Source organism: Hemiscyllium ocellatum, chromosome 19 (genome assembly GCF_020745735.1).
Source record: "Hemiscyllium ocellatum isolate sHemOce1 chromosome 19, sHemOce1.pat.X.cur, whole genome shotgun sequence".
Taxonomy (NCBI): Eukaryota; Metazoa; Chordata; class Chondrichthyes; order Orectolobiformes; family Hemiscylliidae; genus Hemiscyllium; species Hemiscyllium ocellatum.
This window is the reverse complement of record NC_083419.1, coordinates 44,846,006-44,861,982: the sequence shown is the minus strand read 5'-3', so window position 1 is coordinate 44,861,982 and position 15,977 is coordinate 44,846,006. Positions and strand designations below refer to the sequence as shown.

Here is a 15,977-nt window from a genome sequence, read left to right as displayed (position 1 = left end):
CCTCCCCACTTCCTCAGTACTACCTGCCTGTCCACCTAACTTCGTATCATCGGCAAACTTCGCTAGAATGCCCCCAGTCCCCTCATCCAAATCATTAATATATAATGCAAATAGCTGTGGCCCCAGCACCGAACCCTGCGGGACACCGCTCGTCACCGGCTGCCATTCTGAAAAAGAACCTTTTATCCCAACTCTGCCTTCTGTTAGACAGCCAATCCTCAATCCATCCCAGCAGCTCACCTCGAACGCCATAGGCCCTCACCTTGCTCAGCAGCCTCCCGTGTGGCACCTTATCAAAGGCCTTTTGAAAGTCTAGATGGATCACATCCACTGGGTTTCCCTGGTCTAACCTACTTGTTACCTCTTCAAAGAATTCCAACAGGTTTGTCAGGCATGACCTCCCCTTACTAAATCCATGTTGACTTGTTCTAATCAGACTCTGCTCTTCCAAGAATTTAGAAACCTCATCCTTAATGATGGATTCTAGAATTTTACCAACAACCGAGGTTAAGCTGATTGGCCTATAATTTTCCATCTTTTGCCTTGATCCTTTCTTGAACAAGGGGGTTACAACAGCCATCTTCCAATCATCCGGGACCTTTCCTAACTTCAGTGACTCTTGAAAGATCTCAACCAATGCCTCTGCTATTTCCTCAGCCACCTCTCTCAGAACTCTATGGTGTATCCCATCGGGGCCAGGAGATTTATCAATTTTAAGACTTTTTAACTTTTCTAGCACGATCTCTTTCGTAATGGCAACCATACTCAACTCAGCCCCGTGACTCCCTTTAATTTTTGGCATATTACTCATGTCTTCCACTGTGAAAACTGATGCAAAGTACTTGTTAAGTTCTCCTGCTATTTCCTTATCTCCCATCACTAGGCTTCCTGCATCAGTTTGAAGTGGCCCAATGTCTACTTTTGCCTGTCGTTTGTTTCTTATGTACTGAAAGGATATTGGAGCGGGAGGGGAAGGATCCAGTTGTTGTGGTCCACGTTGGTACTAACAACATAGGCAAGACTAGGGTGGAGGACCTGTTTGGGCATTACGAAGCATTAGGCAGGAAATTGAAGCACAGGTCCTCAAGGGTCATAATCTCCGGATTACTGCCCGAGCCACGTGCCAATTGGCATAGGGACAAGAAAATTAGGCAAGTAAACACGTGGCTAAGGGATTGGTGTGGGAAAGAGGGATTCCACTTCATGGGGCATCGGCATCAGTTTTGGAACAGGGGGGATCTGTACTGTTGGGACGGTCTCCACCTGAACCGATCAGGTACCAATGTTCTAGCGAAGAGGAGAAATAGGGTGGTCAGTAGGACTTTAAACTTCTGAGTTGGGGGGAAGGGAAAGTGAAAGCGACAGGGAGGATGGCGTTAAATGGAAAGATAAGCAGCAGGATAGCATGTGTCCAGGCAGATTTAAAATTGAGGCAGACTGAGAATGCAGAAAAAAGCAAGGATAACTTAGGACATCATATGACTTCCAACATCCCTAATGATAAGGAAGTTAGCATTAAGACACTTTACCTGAATGCTCGTAGCATTCATAACAAAGCCGATGAACTAATGGCACAGATAATAGTGAATGATTATGATGTGGTAGGCATCACAGAGACTTGGATACAGTCTGGACTGGCAGTTAAACCTCCATGGTTTTTCAACTTATCGAAAAGACAGAGAGGTGGGCAGAGGGGGTGGGGTTGCCTTGTTAGTTAAGAACAAAATTAAATCAATGGTATTGAATGACATAGCGTCGGATGATGTGGAGTCTGTGTGGGTGGAATTGAGGAACCACAAAGGCAATATCTACAAATACCTAATAGTCTACTCAATGAACTCTACTGTGAACAGATGGCTTTTGTTGTGGAATTTTTCTGCCTTTTTCTCAGGTTATTTAGAGTATTGAGTAGACATACCTTCATGGGATGTCTTTGTCTCCTTGAACTCAGCCATATTGTTTTGGGCAGGAGAGTAAGCGTTTTTGAATAAAGAGCTGTCACAGTCTGGGATTGTTGAAAGATGATAGAATTTTGCCAAATGCCAGAAGAATGAGTGCACCCATGAAAGAACTTCTTTTTGCAGGAACAAAACAGTTAAATATTAAGGTTAAATATTAGTGGAATAAGTTGCTCTGGTTGATTACTGGGTAACTTGATGGCCCTTGGGTGCAATTAATGATGCCTTCCATGTGGGGCAATCCACCATCCTCCTTTTCTACAATGCTCCGCCTGTGTGGAATTAAATTTACAAAAATAGGAAATGACGTCACTACAGGAAATGACATCACCAACCCATGGAAACCCAAACAGATAAATAGAAAGCAGGAAACACCAGCAGTGCTTTGTCCGGAGGCTCACTGAAGATGTTACTTAATATGGTGATGAAATGTCTGAAAATGAATCTTCCAGCTCAGCGAGCAAACCTACACCCAGAATCTCAACCTGAGCTACAAATCTTCCCAAAATTCGCTAATAGAATATACTGTCTACCTTTCGAAAATATTACATCATTATCATTAGTGGCTCATTTGGATTACAATAAACTCTGAAGCCCCCTGTATCTCCCCTGCATTCTGTGGGGCCCTTCTACTGTGAGCTGTGCATATGGAAGCTGTGTGTAAGCTACTAGAGTTTGCTACTGGCCCTCGGTTTGCTGACATTTGTTCCTCCTCAATTTTTCTCCACTTTTATTGTAGCTGTCACAGTGACAATAACACTTGCTTTGGTTTACCAATTGATGGTTTGAATGATCCTATGTGGTGAATATCAGAAACAAAACAGCTTCTTTGTAATGTGACCAGTCAACAATCACAACACACAAATAAATGTTTACCACCATCCTCAATACAGTAGGACATAGGGGACCTTGGGATGTCTACATGTGGACCTTTGACATATTCAGCTTTATTGTATGCCACATAAGTCATGCCATGCAAATGCAGTAGAAAATTGTAAGTGCGATAGGATTACTTAAACCTTGACCACCCCAATCTCTCACCCTGCATCACCAAGAACAGCAGCATTACATATAAAAGCAAGTTGTTGAATACTTGTTGACTAAGAAGAATGCCGGTCTTTGCCCTTATACAGCCTGTGAGACTTGCAACATATTTGGAAATTGGTGACACTTAAAAGTTATCTGAGATTACTTCTGCTTCTCAGAGATAACTATGATTAATTTGTAATGACCAATGATATGGTCAAAATTGCTTGTGACCAGAATCACAGTAATAATTCCGTCATTACATAAGTCTTCAACTTGCAATATGGAAGTGTCTGATTAATTCAGTTGACCCTTGAAGGGCTTCACGTCAATGACAAGTGGAGCCTACCCTGTTAGAGAAAAAAAACATAGATTGAGCACTTTGGGTGGAGCTGAGGTTTGAAAACAGCATAGGTAGGGTTTCAGAGAATAAGTTGCAGACTCAACCTGTCAAACTGGATTAATCTTTACCCCCACACACCTCAAATTTCGTGTTCCTTTCTGATTTGTCCCCCCACCTCTACTTCCACTTCATCAGGTTTGAGGCTCCCCATGTTACCACCCAACCTTTCATTCAATCTTTATCCTCGCACTTTACACCCTGAGCCCAGGCCTTGGTTGTGGTACCCTCAGTCAACCCATACGACATGCATGCCCACCTTATCTGATCATTGCTGATAAACATGACAGACCGCTTGGCTTTGTATCTGCACGAAAAAAAATAGAGGAAATGTGAGCTCATAGATTCTGAATGGGGCAGTAATGCTCAAAATGTTAAGTAAAGGTGGAAATGCTGTGAACATTTGAGTAGACAAAGTGAATGAGGATTCAGAGAGCAAACATAAGACCTGAAATACACTCTGTTCTAGTGCATGAAATGAGTATGTGTCCATGTAGGCAAAGTTGCCTTGAAGTCGTATTGCACTGACAGGTGTTGGTGAGATCTAAAATGCAATATCAAAGTGGTGAACTGTCAGCGAGTTTTGAGAAGATTTGTAACTCAGGTTGTTGTTTTGGATGTAGGTTTGCTCGCTGAGTTAGAAGGTTCATTTTCAGATTTTTCCTCACCATACTAGATAATATCTTCAGTGAGCCTCCGGACGAAGCACTGCTGATGGTTCCTGCTTTCTATTTATATGTTTGGGTTTCCATGGGTTGGTGATGTAATTTCCTGTTCTTTTTCTCAGGGGGTGGTAGATGGTCTCTAAGTGAATGTGTTTGTTGATAGAGTTCCGGTTGGAATGCCATGCTTCTAGGAATTCTCCTGCATGTCAATTATTGTCAAAACATTCACATCCATTGTGCCCATGCTATTTTAAAAGCCTGTTGTACATTTTGTGCTGATGCCTTCATGGTCCCTGACATTTGACCCAGACATGGCTGAGTGGGAGAATATCATCCCCATCCTCCCCGCTTTGCAGACAGGGTCCTGAAGATTGTGCTGGATGGGTTAGTACTGGCATGCAACTTCATCCTTCCCCAGGACCAGCTGTGAGGGACATGACCCAGACCATAACCTAGTCCGAGGTTACCACCCATTAAAGCAGTTTTTACCATATGGAGGAATGCCCAACATTGCAAAAGGAATGTCAATGTTTTTCTCCTTTTTTTGTGTAAGTGCCACCATCTTCTGTCTGCTGCCTTATACTCACTCTACCTCTGCTACAGTACTGAGCACCCACCAAGGCCCAGGCTCAATCCATCTCATTATTACCTGTCACCAGTGGCACCAGTGACTCTCAAGTCCTATGCACTGCCTGCTCATTTGCTTGGGATACCTCCTGACCTGCACCAGTGGTCCCACCCATTTTCATCTGTCTCTATGAGGAAAACAATCTGCAATATGACAGAAAGAGTCGATAAGTATTGGGCTGTCTATCATTCAGCTCTTCACCTCTTTTGTGGAGTGGATACTGATGTTGACAGCCCCAAACAGATCCTCATCTGCTTTTGAAAGCTGCCCTTGACGTACTGTGCTGGGATGCCTTTAAACTAAGGGAATCCATCTTGCTTTGACTGAGGCCGGCTGACAACCATGACAAGCTGTTTCAAGAAAGTAATGGTTGTCTAGGCTCCCAGTCAAGTTTCATTATTATTCACAAGAGAGAATTGGGTGGAGGTTGGTGGGGATAACGTGGCACAAAGAGTGTTTGGATATGCTTTGAGCTGGAGGGCCTATCTATTTCTGTTGTCACTGAACTTGTGTAGCTCTGAGATGGTTCTTTAAAACACTGCGGCTTTGCACTTGGCAACCCCTGTGGCTACCTCCAAATAATTTCTCACTTGGCTGGCCCAACCTTAACTGGCACCAACTGCCCAGTAATGAAAATCCCATCTTTGCAGGCTCTTAGTCCTGAGGCAAGTGGGCTGAGCTGGGAAAGTTCCAAATACTCCATTCGAGCGTCAAGGGTGAAAATCTAGACCATAACAGAGTCATAGAGATGTACTGCATAGAAACTGGAAGTGAATTGAGGGCTGCGTAGGTTAGGTTATTTTATTTTAGATTAGGAATAATCCTCGGCACAGCAACGTGAGCCGAAGGGCCTGTTCTGTGCTGTACTTTTCTGTTCTAAAGAGTCCAACTTGTTCATGCCGACCAGATATCTGATATAACTCTAATCCCATTTGCCAGTATTTGGCCCGTATCCCTCTAAACACTTTCTTTCCATATACCATCCAGATGCCTTTTAAATATTGTAATTGTACCAGCCTCCACCACTTCCTCTGGCGGTTCACTCATACATGCACCACCTCAGTCAAAAGGTTTCTATATCTTTCCCTTCTCACCTTAAGCCTATGCCCTCAAGGTTTGGATTTTCCCACCTAGCAGAAAAGATCTTGCCTATTTCCCCTATCCATGCCCCTCATGGTTTTATAAACCTCTAAAAGATCTCCTCTCAGCATTTGATATTTCACAGAAAATAACTCCAGCCTCTCTTTACAGCTCAAACCCTCCAACCCTGGCAATATCCTCATAAATCTTTTCTGAACCCTTTCAAGTTTCACAACATCCTCCTTTTGGAAGGAAACCAGAACTACACGCAGTATTCTAAAAGTGGCTGAACCAATGTCCTGTGCAGCTTCAACATGACTCCCAACTCCTATACTCTGACCAATGAAGGCAAGCATACCAAACATTGTCATCACTATTCTGTCTACCTGTGACTCCACTTTCAAGGAACTATGAACCTGCAGTCCAAGCCCTCTTTTTTTCAGCAATACACATCTGGACCTTACTATGAAATGTATAAGTCCTGCCATGATTTGCCTTTCCAAAATGCAGCATCTCACATTGATCCCATCTGCCACTCCTCAGCTCATTGGCCCATCTGATCAAGATTCTGTTGTACTCTGAGGTAACCTTCTTCACTGTCCACTACATCTACAATTTTGGTATCATATGCAAACTTACTATACCTCCTATGTTCACATCCAAATCATTTATACAAATAACGAAAAGCAGTGGACCCAGCACCAATCCTTGTGGCACATCATGGTCACAGTCCTCCAGTCTGAAAAGCTACCGACCACCACCACCCTCTGTCTTCTAACTTCAAGCCAGTTCTGATTCTAAATAGCTAGTCCTCCCTGCATTCTGTGTGATCTAACCTTGCTAACCAGTCTACCATGAGGAACGTTGTCAAATGCCTTATTGAAGTTCATATAGATCACATCCACCACTATGCCCTACACAATCCTCTTTGTTACTCCTTCAAAAATCTTAATCAAGTTAGTGAGACACAATTTACCACACACAAAGCCATGTTGACTATCCCTAATCCGTCCTTGCCTTTCCAAATGGCAGAATTCCCTCCAACAGCCTTGAATTTCTTTTTATCATTTTATAAACATCTCAAAATCAGATTTTGCCATGCAGTGTTTATTATAAAAGCTTCTTGTAGCCCTATAGGTTTCCAATTTACATATACTGATACACATCTATTGTATATATACAGATTGTATACATATAGTGATATTACAGAACTGTATTTTCTGCATTCTTCCAAACTGCGCTTTTTATGTCTTTTTCACATAGATTTTGAAGTTAATAAAGATAAATTAAACGGTTAATTTTTGTAGCTGCTGCCTATTTTACTAAGAGACCATGAGAAGTTCTATCTGAGCAAGTCATTTAGCTTTCTTACATTTTTCAAAAGAGAAAATGAAATAAATCACATTTCTCAGGGAGCTGAATTCATTGTAGAAAGTATTGACTTGGTGTTTGACTGAAAATTGTCGCAAGCAGAATTTCAGCTACAATTTTGTTTTGCCTTTCTTGGTGACTGTTAAATTGCCTTTTTAAGTTTTAATCTGTTCTGAAGGACTCCATGCAAAAAGTAGACTCAAATAAATCACATGTTCTACCTTACTTTATAGAAATAAATACAAAAAAAGTAACACTGCAGACACAAATTTCATATCAAAGATGAATTATGAATATATTAAATTGTTTTGAAGAAATAAATATATGGGACTATCATGTTAGTTTACTATTTACACCCTGGTCACTTTAACCTTTAATTGTGAAATAAGATTATGTTCACAGAATAGTAGTTTAAGAAATTTCAAAATGTTTAATTCCAAAAGGGCAGTTCAAGGATAAGGCTGGTGTTAAAGAAAAATTAAAGCACTTTCTAACTTGTCTGAAGGTTTTTTTGTGAAAAATTGATCCATTAAATAAAGCATTATCTGCACATAATTCCCTCAGTATTTTATAGGGCATTGCATAATTTTCAACTTTGATTTATGAGCTAACTAACCAAAAATGGAACTTAAATAATTTATTCACACTGAAAAGTCTGCATCTTATGCAATTGATTGCCACTGAACTGAAACCTTGAGCAAAATCTTTTAGACTGGTGGGTGTGAGGCTGGCTGGGGATGGTAATAAAAAAAATGGATAGTATTCCCACTCTAACCTGCATGCCCCCAACCATTAAACATCTATATGGATGGTGGGCAAAACCTAGACTGGCCTGCAAACCCTCGAAGAAAGTGAGGACTGCAGATGGTGAAGATCAGAGTCAGGAGTGTGGCGCTGGAAAAGCACAATAGGTCTGGCAGCATCTGAGGAGCAGGAGAATTGACATTTTGGACATAAGCCTTCGGTCCAGTTAAAATTAGAAAGTGGTCAATTATTGACTATTTAATATCCACTTCCTATCTGACTACAATCTTGAGGATAATGGGAAGATTTAAGGGAGAAGGACAATGCCTATCAGGTAAGTCCGTTCAGGCTATTGCACGAAGATGAGGAGGGAGGGCTGCCTCCGTCACTCACCCTCTTTTTAGATCATGTGTTCCCTGCTCCAAAAGACTGTCCAATCAAATGTTCCCTCCAAACATAGCTGTTAACCAGTTACCTGTTCCATGGTGCATTCTCTATCCAACACCTTGACCAATCAATTAGCACCACTTTCCCATGCAGTATAAATTGTTGCTGCCAGGATACTGAAGGAAGCAAAGAAGGAGCTTGCTGAGGCCTTGAGAAAGATCTTTGTATCCTCTTTAGCCACAGGCAGTCCTTGAAAACTAGAGAATAATGAATATTGTTCCTTTGTTTTAAAGCAACAGGGATAATCTGGGAAATTATAGGCCAGTGAGCCTTTCATCAGTGGTAGGGAAATTATTAGAAAAGATTCTAAGAAACAAGATCTACTCATATTTGAAAACAAAATAGACTTTCTTGTAAAGTCAGTATGACTTAATACATGGGAGGTCTTGTCTCCCAAACTTGGTTTGAGCTTTTTAAAGAAGTGATGAAGGTGATCGATGAGGGTACAGCAGTGGATGGTGTCTACATTAACTTTAATAAAGCGTTTAACAATGTCCCCTGTGGTAGGCTGGTCTAGAAGATTAACTCACATGGGATCCATGGGTGCTTGTTTTATATATATATATATATATATATATATATGTAAACAAAAATGTAAGTGGTCTGAATAGTAAGATTGCATACAACATTAAAATTGGTGGAGTTCTGGATAGTGAGGAACGTTATCAAAGGATACAGCAGGATATAGATTAGTTAGAAAGTTGGGCTGAGAAATGGCAGTTGGGGTTTAATCTAGACAAGTGTGAAGTGTTGGATGTTAGGGAGTCAAATGCAAGAGTAAAGTGTACAGATAATGGCAGCACCCTTAGAAGCATTGAAATATAGAAGGATTGTGAAAGTGGCAACACAAATGAATAAGCTGGTAAAGAGATATATGGCACGCTTGCCTTCATCAGTCAGGATATTGAATACAAAAGATTGCAATTCGCGTTGCAGCTGTATAAAACTTCAGTTAGGCCACATTTAGAGTATTGTTTGTAGTTTTGGTCTCCATACTATAGGAATGATGTGGAGGCTTTGGAAAGAGTGCAAAAGAGGTTCACCAAGATGTTGTCTGGATTAGAATGTATTAGTTATGAAGAAAGGTTGGACAACTCGAGTTGCTTTCAGTGGAGTGTCAAAAACTGAGGGAGTGATCTGATAGAGCTATATAAAATTATGAGAGGCATGGATAGGGTGGATAATCAGAGTTTCTTTCCGAGGAAAGAAATGCCAAATTCAAGGGGGTATAGGTTTAATGTAAGGCGAAATATTTAAGAGAGATCTGTGAGAAAGCTTTCTTCACAGAGAAGGTGGTAGGTGCTGGAACATCCTGCCAGGGGAAGTCGTAGAAACAGATGCATTACCAGAGTTTAAGAGGCATTTAATTAGACATGTAAACAGGCCTAGAATGGAGTGATACAGACCATGTGCAGGCAGATTGGATTTGTTTAGAATGGCATTATGGTCAGCATAGACAAAATGGGCTGAAGGGCCTGTTCTGGTGCAGTACTGTTCTATGTTTTTTTGAAATATATGGTTATCTTGCAACTCTTTCCTGATGCAGAACAAGAAAAAAACTTCATTGATATGTTTCTTTTTCAATAACATTCAAACTTTGCATTATCAAGCAACTAAAAATTGTCATAATTGGAAAAATAGTTATTTGTGTAAAATACATTATTTTTACCAGATAAGGCACAATATGAACAGTTTAATATGCATAGACAGAAGGAGCATATGAATTAAGCTATAAGATATGATTTGCATGGAGTTGTATGATGTTTTTATATCTGTGTTTGAATACACTTCTTTAAATTTCAGTGTATGTATGAAATCATAACATTGTGAGCCTTTAATCCCATAAGCTTCCAATCTGCTATCAATTTCTTTCTGTTAACCTTCCATCATCTTTTCAGATGCAGGATGCCATGGGCTATGAGCTACCGTGGGTCTATTTTGTGAGTCTGGTCATCTTTGGATCCTTCTTTGTTCTCAACCTGGTTCTTGGTGTGTTAAGCGGGTAAGCTGTCAGTTTGGTATCTTCATTGTCCCCACTCTCCCTTCCTATTATCTGTTTCTTCACTGCATTCTGCCCTGGAAAATATTCCTAGCCATTAACTAAAGTAAGGGATATCTATGTGATCTTGCACTTTGACTGTGATGAATGTTTTAAGTACCAGATGGTGTCAATGTTATGAGACTATTGCACTGATGGTATGCTTGCAGTCACCATAAAGTCCTGGTATTCTGTGATGCTGAGGAATGTGAGCTGGGCAAATCTTTTGTAAAATAAGGGAACTGATTTGAAAGAAGGATGACTTAATTAGGCTGGATACAAAATTTTGAGCATTCATGGAATACGAATGTGTTACAAGTATGAACCCAGAGTTGAAATAGAGAGATAAAGTCAGTAGTGTGTTTGTGGCACATTGATTTTCATAGCAGCCTGTGGTGGGTTCATACTTGTAACATATTTGTATTCCATGATTGCTCATGAGTGTAAATTATTTTTTAATAAATGAAAATGTTTCACATTTGTTTAAATGAGACAGGAAGCAGACCAGTTTGTGAAGTTCTGTTCTTGATATAAGTGGTTTTCCTTGCTCAAATCTGTGGCACAAGGGATGAGAGTAGGAGAATGACTGCTTACGTGGAGGCAAGGACCAGCAAGGGCGATTGAGTGGTAAATGGTGTAAATAGTATTCAAACTTTGTATTATCAAGCAACTAACTATTGTCATAATTGTGGAAGAGGGATCTAAGAATAGACAGATGTTGTCATGGGGAAGCAGTGAATTTATTTTGTTGCGCTTATCATTGTATGTTCATTTTTTGTGTACTTACCAAATGCAAACAGCATTACAATGATGTTTTCTTGTAATGCTTATTTCTATTTTGTTATTAACCTATTGTCATCTGTTCTTCTGATCATAAAATCATGTACCTGTGTCAATGACATGTGAGAATCTCAGCTGCATTGCTGAAAATAGTTGATTGTGAAATTGAAAATATATTTTTCTATCTTTGTCATATCATTTAAGAGTAAATGGGCAAGTGTCATTTTAATTAATTGCCATACATTCATACAAGATGCAAAGACAAGTGAAACGAACATTACCACAGGTTTTGCTCCAGTGTTATCTAACTAGGGCTTATCCTCCTTGGCAGCCACCTCATATCATTATTTTCCTGAAACAGATCTTAACTTGCCATCAGGATGATTTTACGTCTGAAGTTAAGTTGCATTAAATCAGCACTTTAAAAGCAAGCTATCAGAACAGCGTTAGTATTCCTGAATATCAGTTTTGAGCAAATCTTCAATATATATTATGAATTTTAATGACTTGGCCTTGATGGTAGAGAGTACAATTTAAAAATTTAGACATGTGCTAATGTTTAGAAATAATGCAAATCTAAGGACTAATGTAAACATGGCATTGTAAGATACCTGTATTTAATATTGTAAATACATTCTAGAAAAGTTAATCGGAGTTAAAGTAGATAAATCCTATGGACATGATGATCTACATCCCAAAGTGTTGAAAGAGGTCACTGCAGAGTTAATAGGTGCATTGGCAGTCATCTTTTAAAATTCTGTAGACTTTGGGGCGGTTTACATAAATTGGGGGTAGGTGAGCAGTAATGTAATCCAACTGTTTGAGAACAGAAGGAGACATAACACAGAGGACAAGAGACCTGAAAAAACCCCCCAAAGAACTGCAGATGCTGAATATCAGAAACAAAACCAGAAATTACTGGGAAAATTCAGCAGGTCTGGCAGCATCTGTGGACAGAAGGCAGAATTACTTCTGAAAAAGGATCGCTAGAACCTGAATTTTCAATTTTTCACTCTGCTTTCTCTCCACAGATGCTGCCAAATCTGCATCTAGAAATCTAATTGATTTTAGTTTAACTAAGGTATTTGAGAGTGTACATGTCAACTGAGAATCAGTCATAATAATATTCAATGGTGGAGTGGGCAGTATGGGCCAATTGGCCTACTTTTGCTCTAATTGTCTGGATTTCTCTATGGGGAAAATGCTTGAATCTACATACGTTAACAGCAAACTTAGGGAACAATAATAGGATTGTTCAGAGTCTACATGGATTTATGAAAGGGAAATTATATTTTACAAACTTTTTGGGGTCTTTAGTGAATGTAACTCACAGAATAGAAAATACCAAACCAGTAGATATGATATACTTAGTTTTTCAGAAAGCTTTGATAAGGTCCCACAAAAGAGGTTAGTAAATAAAAGTAGAGTGCCTGTGATTGGAAGAAGTATAAAAACACTGATGGAGAACGAGGTAATGGACAGAAAATAGAGAATAGAAATGAATGGGTCATTTTCAGGTTGGCAGGCTGTGACCAGTGCTGCAGAGATAAGTGCTTGGGTGTCAATTATTTGTAATCTATGTCAAAGTAATGGATCTGGGGATTAAATATAATATATCCAAGTTTGCATGTGACACAAATTAGGTAGAACTGGGAGCTATGAGAAGGATGCACAGTCACTTCAAGTGGATTGGGAGATTAAGCAAAAAAATGAGGAGTTGGAGTACAAATGTGGTGAAATGTGAGGCTACCTACTGTGTAGGAAAATCAGAAATGCGGAGTGTTCTTAAATATTGAAAAATTCAGAAATGTAGAACTTCAGAGGGATTTGGTTGTCATTGTTCAGGAGTCATGGAAAGATGACATGAAGGTAAAACAAACAATTGAAGAGGTAAATGGAACGTTGGCCTTTAATGCAAGAATATTTGTGCCTGAAAGTCTTACTGCAATTACAAACAATTTTGGTGAGATCATACCTGAAGTATTGTGAGCAGTTTTGATAATCTTACTGATGGAAATATATACTTTCTGTGGATGGAGTATGATTAAAATTCACCAAACTAATTGTTGGAATGGACGCATTTTCCTATGAAGTGGGATTAAACAGAAATCTTTGGATTTTAGATGAAAGAGGGGTAATATTATTCAAACAAACAACATTCTCAGAAGATGGATATTTCCCCTGGCTGTAGTGTCTAGAACCAAGAGAGACAGTCTCAAAATAATTGTCAAACCATTTAAGACTGCAATGAGGAGGAATTTCTTCGTGGACCTTTGGAATCCTTCATCTTAGAAATCTGTGATAGAGATGTGTGTCTTTTCTAAAAATCATTGACAGGTCATGCACATCACTGGCCAGTGCCACAATTTATGTTGAGTCTGGATTTGTATGTAGGCCAGACCCATATCTGATGACAGATTTACTTAAAGTGCATTAGTGAACCAATCACCAGCATTTACATAGTCATCATTAAACTAGCTTCTATTTTCACTGTCTACCATGGTGTCATCTGAACACAGGCCCCTAGAATATTAGTCTGGTGTTCTGAATAAAGGTGTTTAAAATGATCTATAGAAAAAAAGAGAAAAGCCATTTCTAATCTCTGAAAGATCAATAACCAGACAGCAGAAAGTTAAGATGTTTAGCAAATTAAAACAAACAACATGAAGGATCCTTTTTTTAAAAAGGAACAAGTGGTTGAGTGGAGTGCATTGAAATGATGATGGAGGCAGATTGAAGACACACAGACCTACTTTATGGACATTATGACAGAACCTATCATGTATATACAGGGAAAGCTCTGTCCAAAGACTGTAGTTTCCAAAGTCATCTAGAACATTTAAGAGATGTGATCGGTTGCATGTCAGTATTCCATAACTATGGACCTGAGTGGAAGGAACAGCTCAATATTTCAGAATGCATCATAGTGGAACCATTGTCAGTGAATGTACTTGCAAGAGTACAGTTAATGATTACATTATACATTTAGAGATAGTAAAGTTATGTGATACTTAAGCAGTCTCATGCTGTGGGACAACTTGGTAACAGTCAGCAAGAAGTGGACATTCTAAGGTGACTCATTCATTTTTGATGAAAGGATCATTTTATTACAACCATTGATATGTAAGTGGTTGTGTAAATGCTCAATGTATCAGTCACTTTAATGCTAAAGTCAGTCCAGGGCAAGGTTTATAGATGCACAAAAGCTTTCACCAAGGTGAGGAGACCAGAACCATAGTTGAAAATAAAATGCAACATTACATCGTGTGGATTAATCAAATGGAAAATCAACTCAATCCTTGAGGAATGTGGCATACAACAAGCCTAACTCAGTTTCCTTGGAAATGGATGGTAACTGTTTTACAATTGCCTTGGCTAAAACATCAGCAGCATTGTATTCTTCCTCGACATCAGTTGTCTTGGCAAATGATAAATGACATCATTACTCAATCCCAAAACCTAAAGGATGTCCTCAATACTAAAGCAGTGATTAATGCAGTCAACTGCTGGACAGAACACTGACTCATCCTCGATGTCCATCAAATGCTACTGGAAGCAGCTGAAGCACAAACAGTTTAGAAACATGCTCAACGTCGAGTGGCTTCAAGAATCAAGCAAGCTAGTGAACTTCCAGCAGTGTCTTCACCAAAATCTCCAAAAAAAAAGTTCATTTTCATGGAGTGGACGAAATCCAAAAGGAATTAATGACAACCATTATTTCATGCTGTAAAGAAAGCATTGGCTGTAGATGAGTGTGTCTGTAGGAGAGTATCTGTCTGTGTATATAGTGCAATGGGGTCACCTGTAGTATGGCATGAACCCAAGGTCCTAACTTCAACCAGGAACTTGGGTTCATGTCATACTACAGGTGACCCCATTGCACTATATACATATACACACACACACACACACACACACACACACACACACACACACACACACACACAATTCTCTGACAGACACACTGTCCTGCAGACACACACGCATACTCATGCAGACCCTCTCTCATACACACACACACATACACTCCTACACACACCCTCTCACAGACTTATACCCCCTTGCACTCATATACACACACTCTCTCACAACCCCCCCCCGCCCCCCAAATATCTGGGCCGACGTGACACCAATTGTTAAAGTTCACTTGATGTAACTTTTTAAAACAAAGTTTTGCGATTTACATATGAAAAGACATTCTAAAATATGAGAGACTTAACGAACATTCGAGGTCTTTTTCAATACAGAAGAACCTTGATTATGCGAACACCAATTATCCAAAAATCGGATTATCTGCAGGATATCTCGAGGTTCTTACACAAACATTGCATCAAAGACGTGTGTCCAGCACTAATCGCATCTTTTGTTTACAGTCATTCGAAGTGTGCTAGGAACAGTCCTGGACTGATGGGAGTGCAGGCACCGTTTCTAAATGACTGACCTCTCACCCCCTCTCTCTCCCTCCCCACGCTTTCTCTGGAGTTCTACACAGGCGTGTACCCTAAACCCCTCCCCTCTTTCCCAGATAATCTCTCTAACATTGTCCTGTACAGGACAAAGGTGAAACCTGTCAAAAAGTTATAGTAAAAAGTTTGTGTGTGTGCGTGCGTGCGCAAGCTATTTTGCGACTCATCCCCCCCAAAAGGTGGCAGCAGCAGCAGCAGTCTTGTTGTTGGTGTCCAGTCCAGCTGCCCTGGAGGGGGGAGCGGGGACAGACGGGGGTTGCATGGTGAGGGTGGGGGTGGGCCTAGCGTGGGGCATTTTTGGGGGTGTGCGGTGGGGCGGTTTTGAATGGGGCTTTGAAGGCGGTGTTGGGGGGGGCAGTTGAGAGGCGGTGTTA

The 15,977-nt window shown here is 40.1% G+C and overlaps 1 protein-coding gene across 1 annotated transcript in view; it reads left to right on the top strand.

Annotated features, from left to right (window-relative positions):
• cacna1c (calcium channel, voltage-dependent, L type, alpha 1C subunit) overlaps positions 1 to 15,977 on the top strand; it is a 1,009,638-nt gene that overhangs the window by 330,138 nt on the left and 663,523 nt on the right. The window contains exon 8 of the mRNA XM_060839877.1: positions 10,218 to 10,321. Coding sequence (XP_060695860.1) covers positions 10,218 to 10,321 — 104 coding nt within the window. The remainder of the gene's footprint in view (positions 1 to 10,217; positions 10,322 to 15,977) is intronic.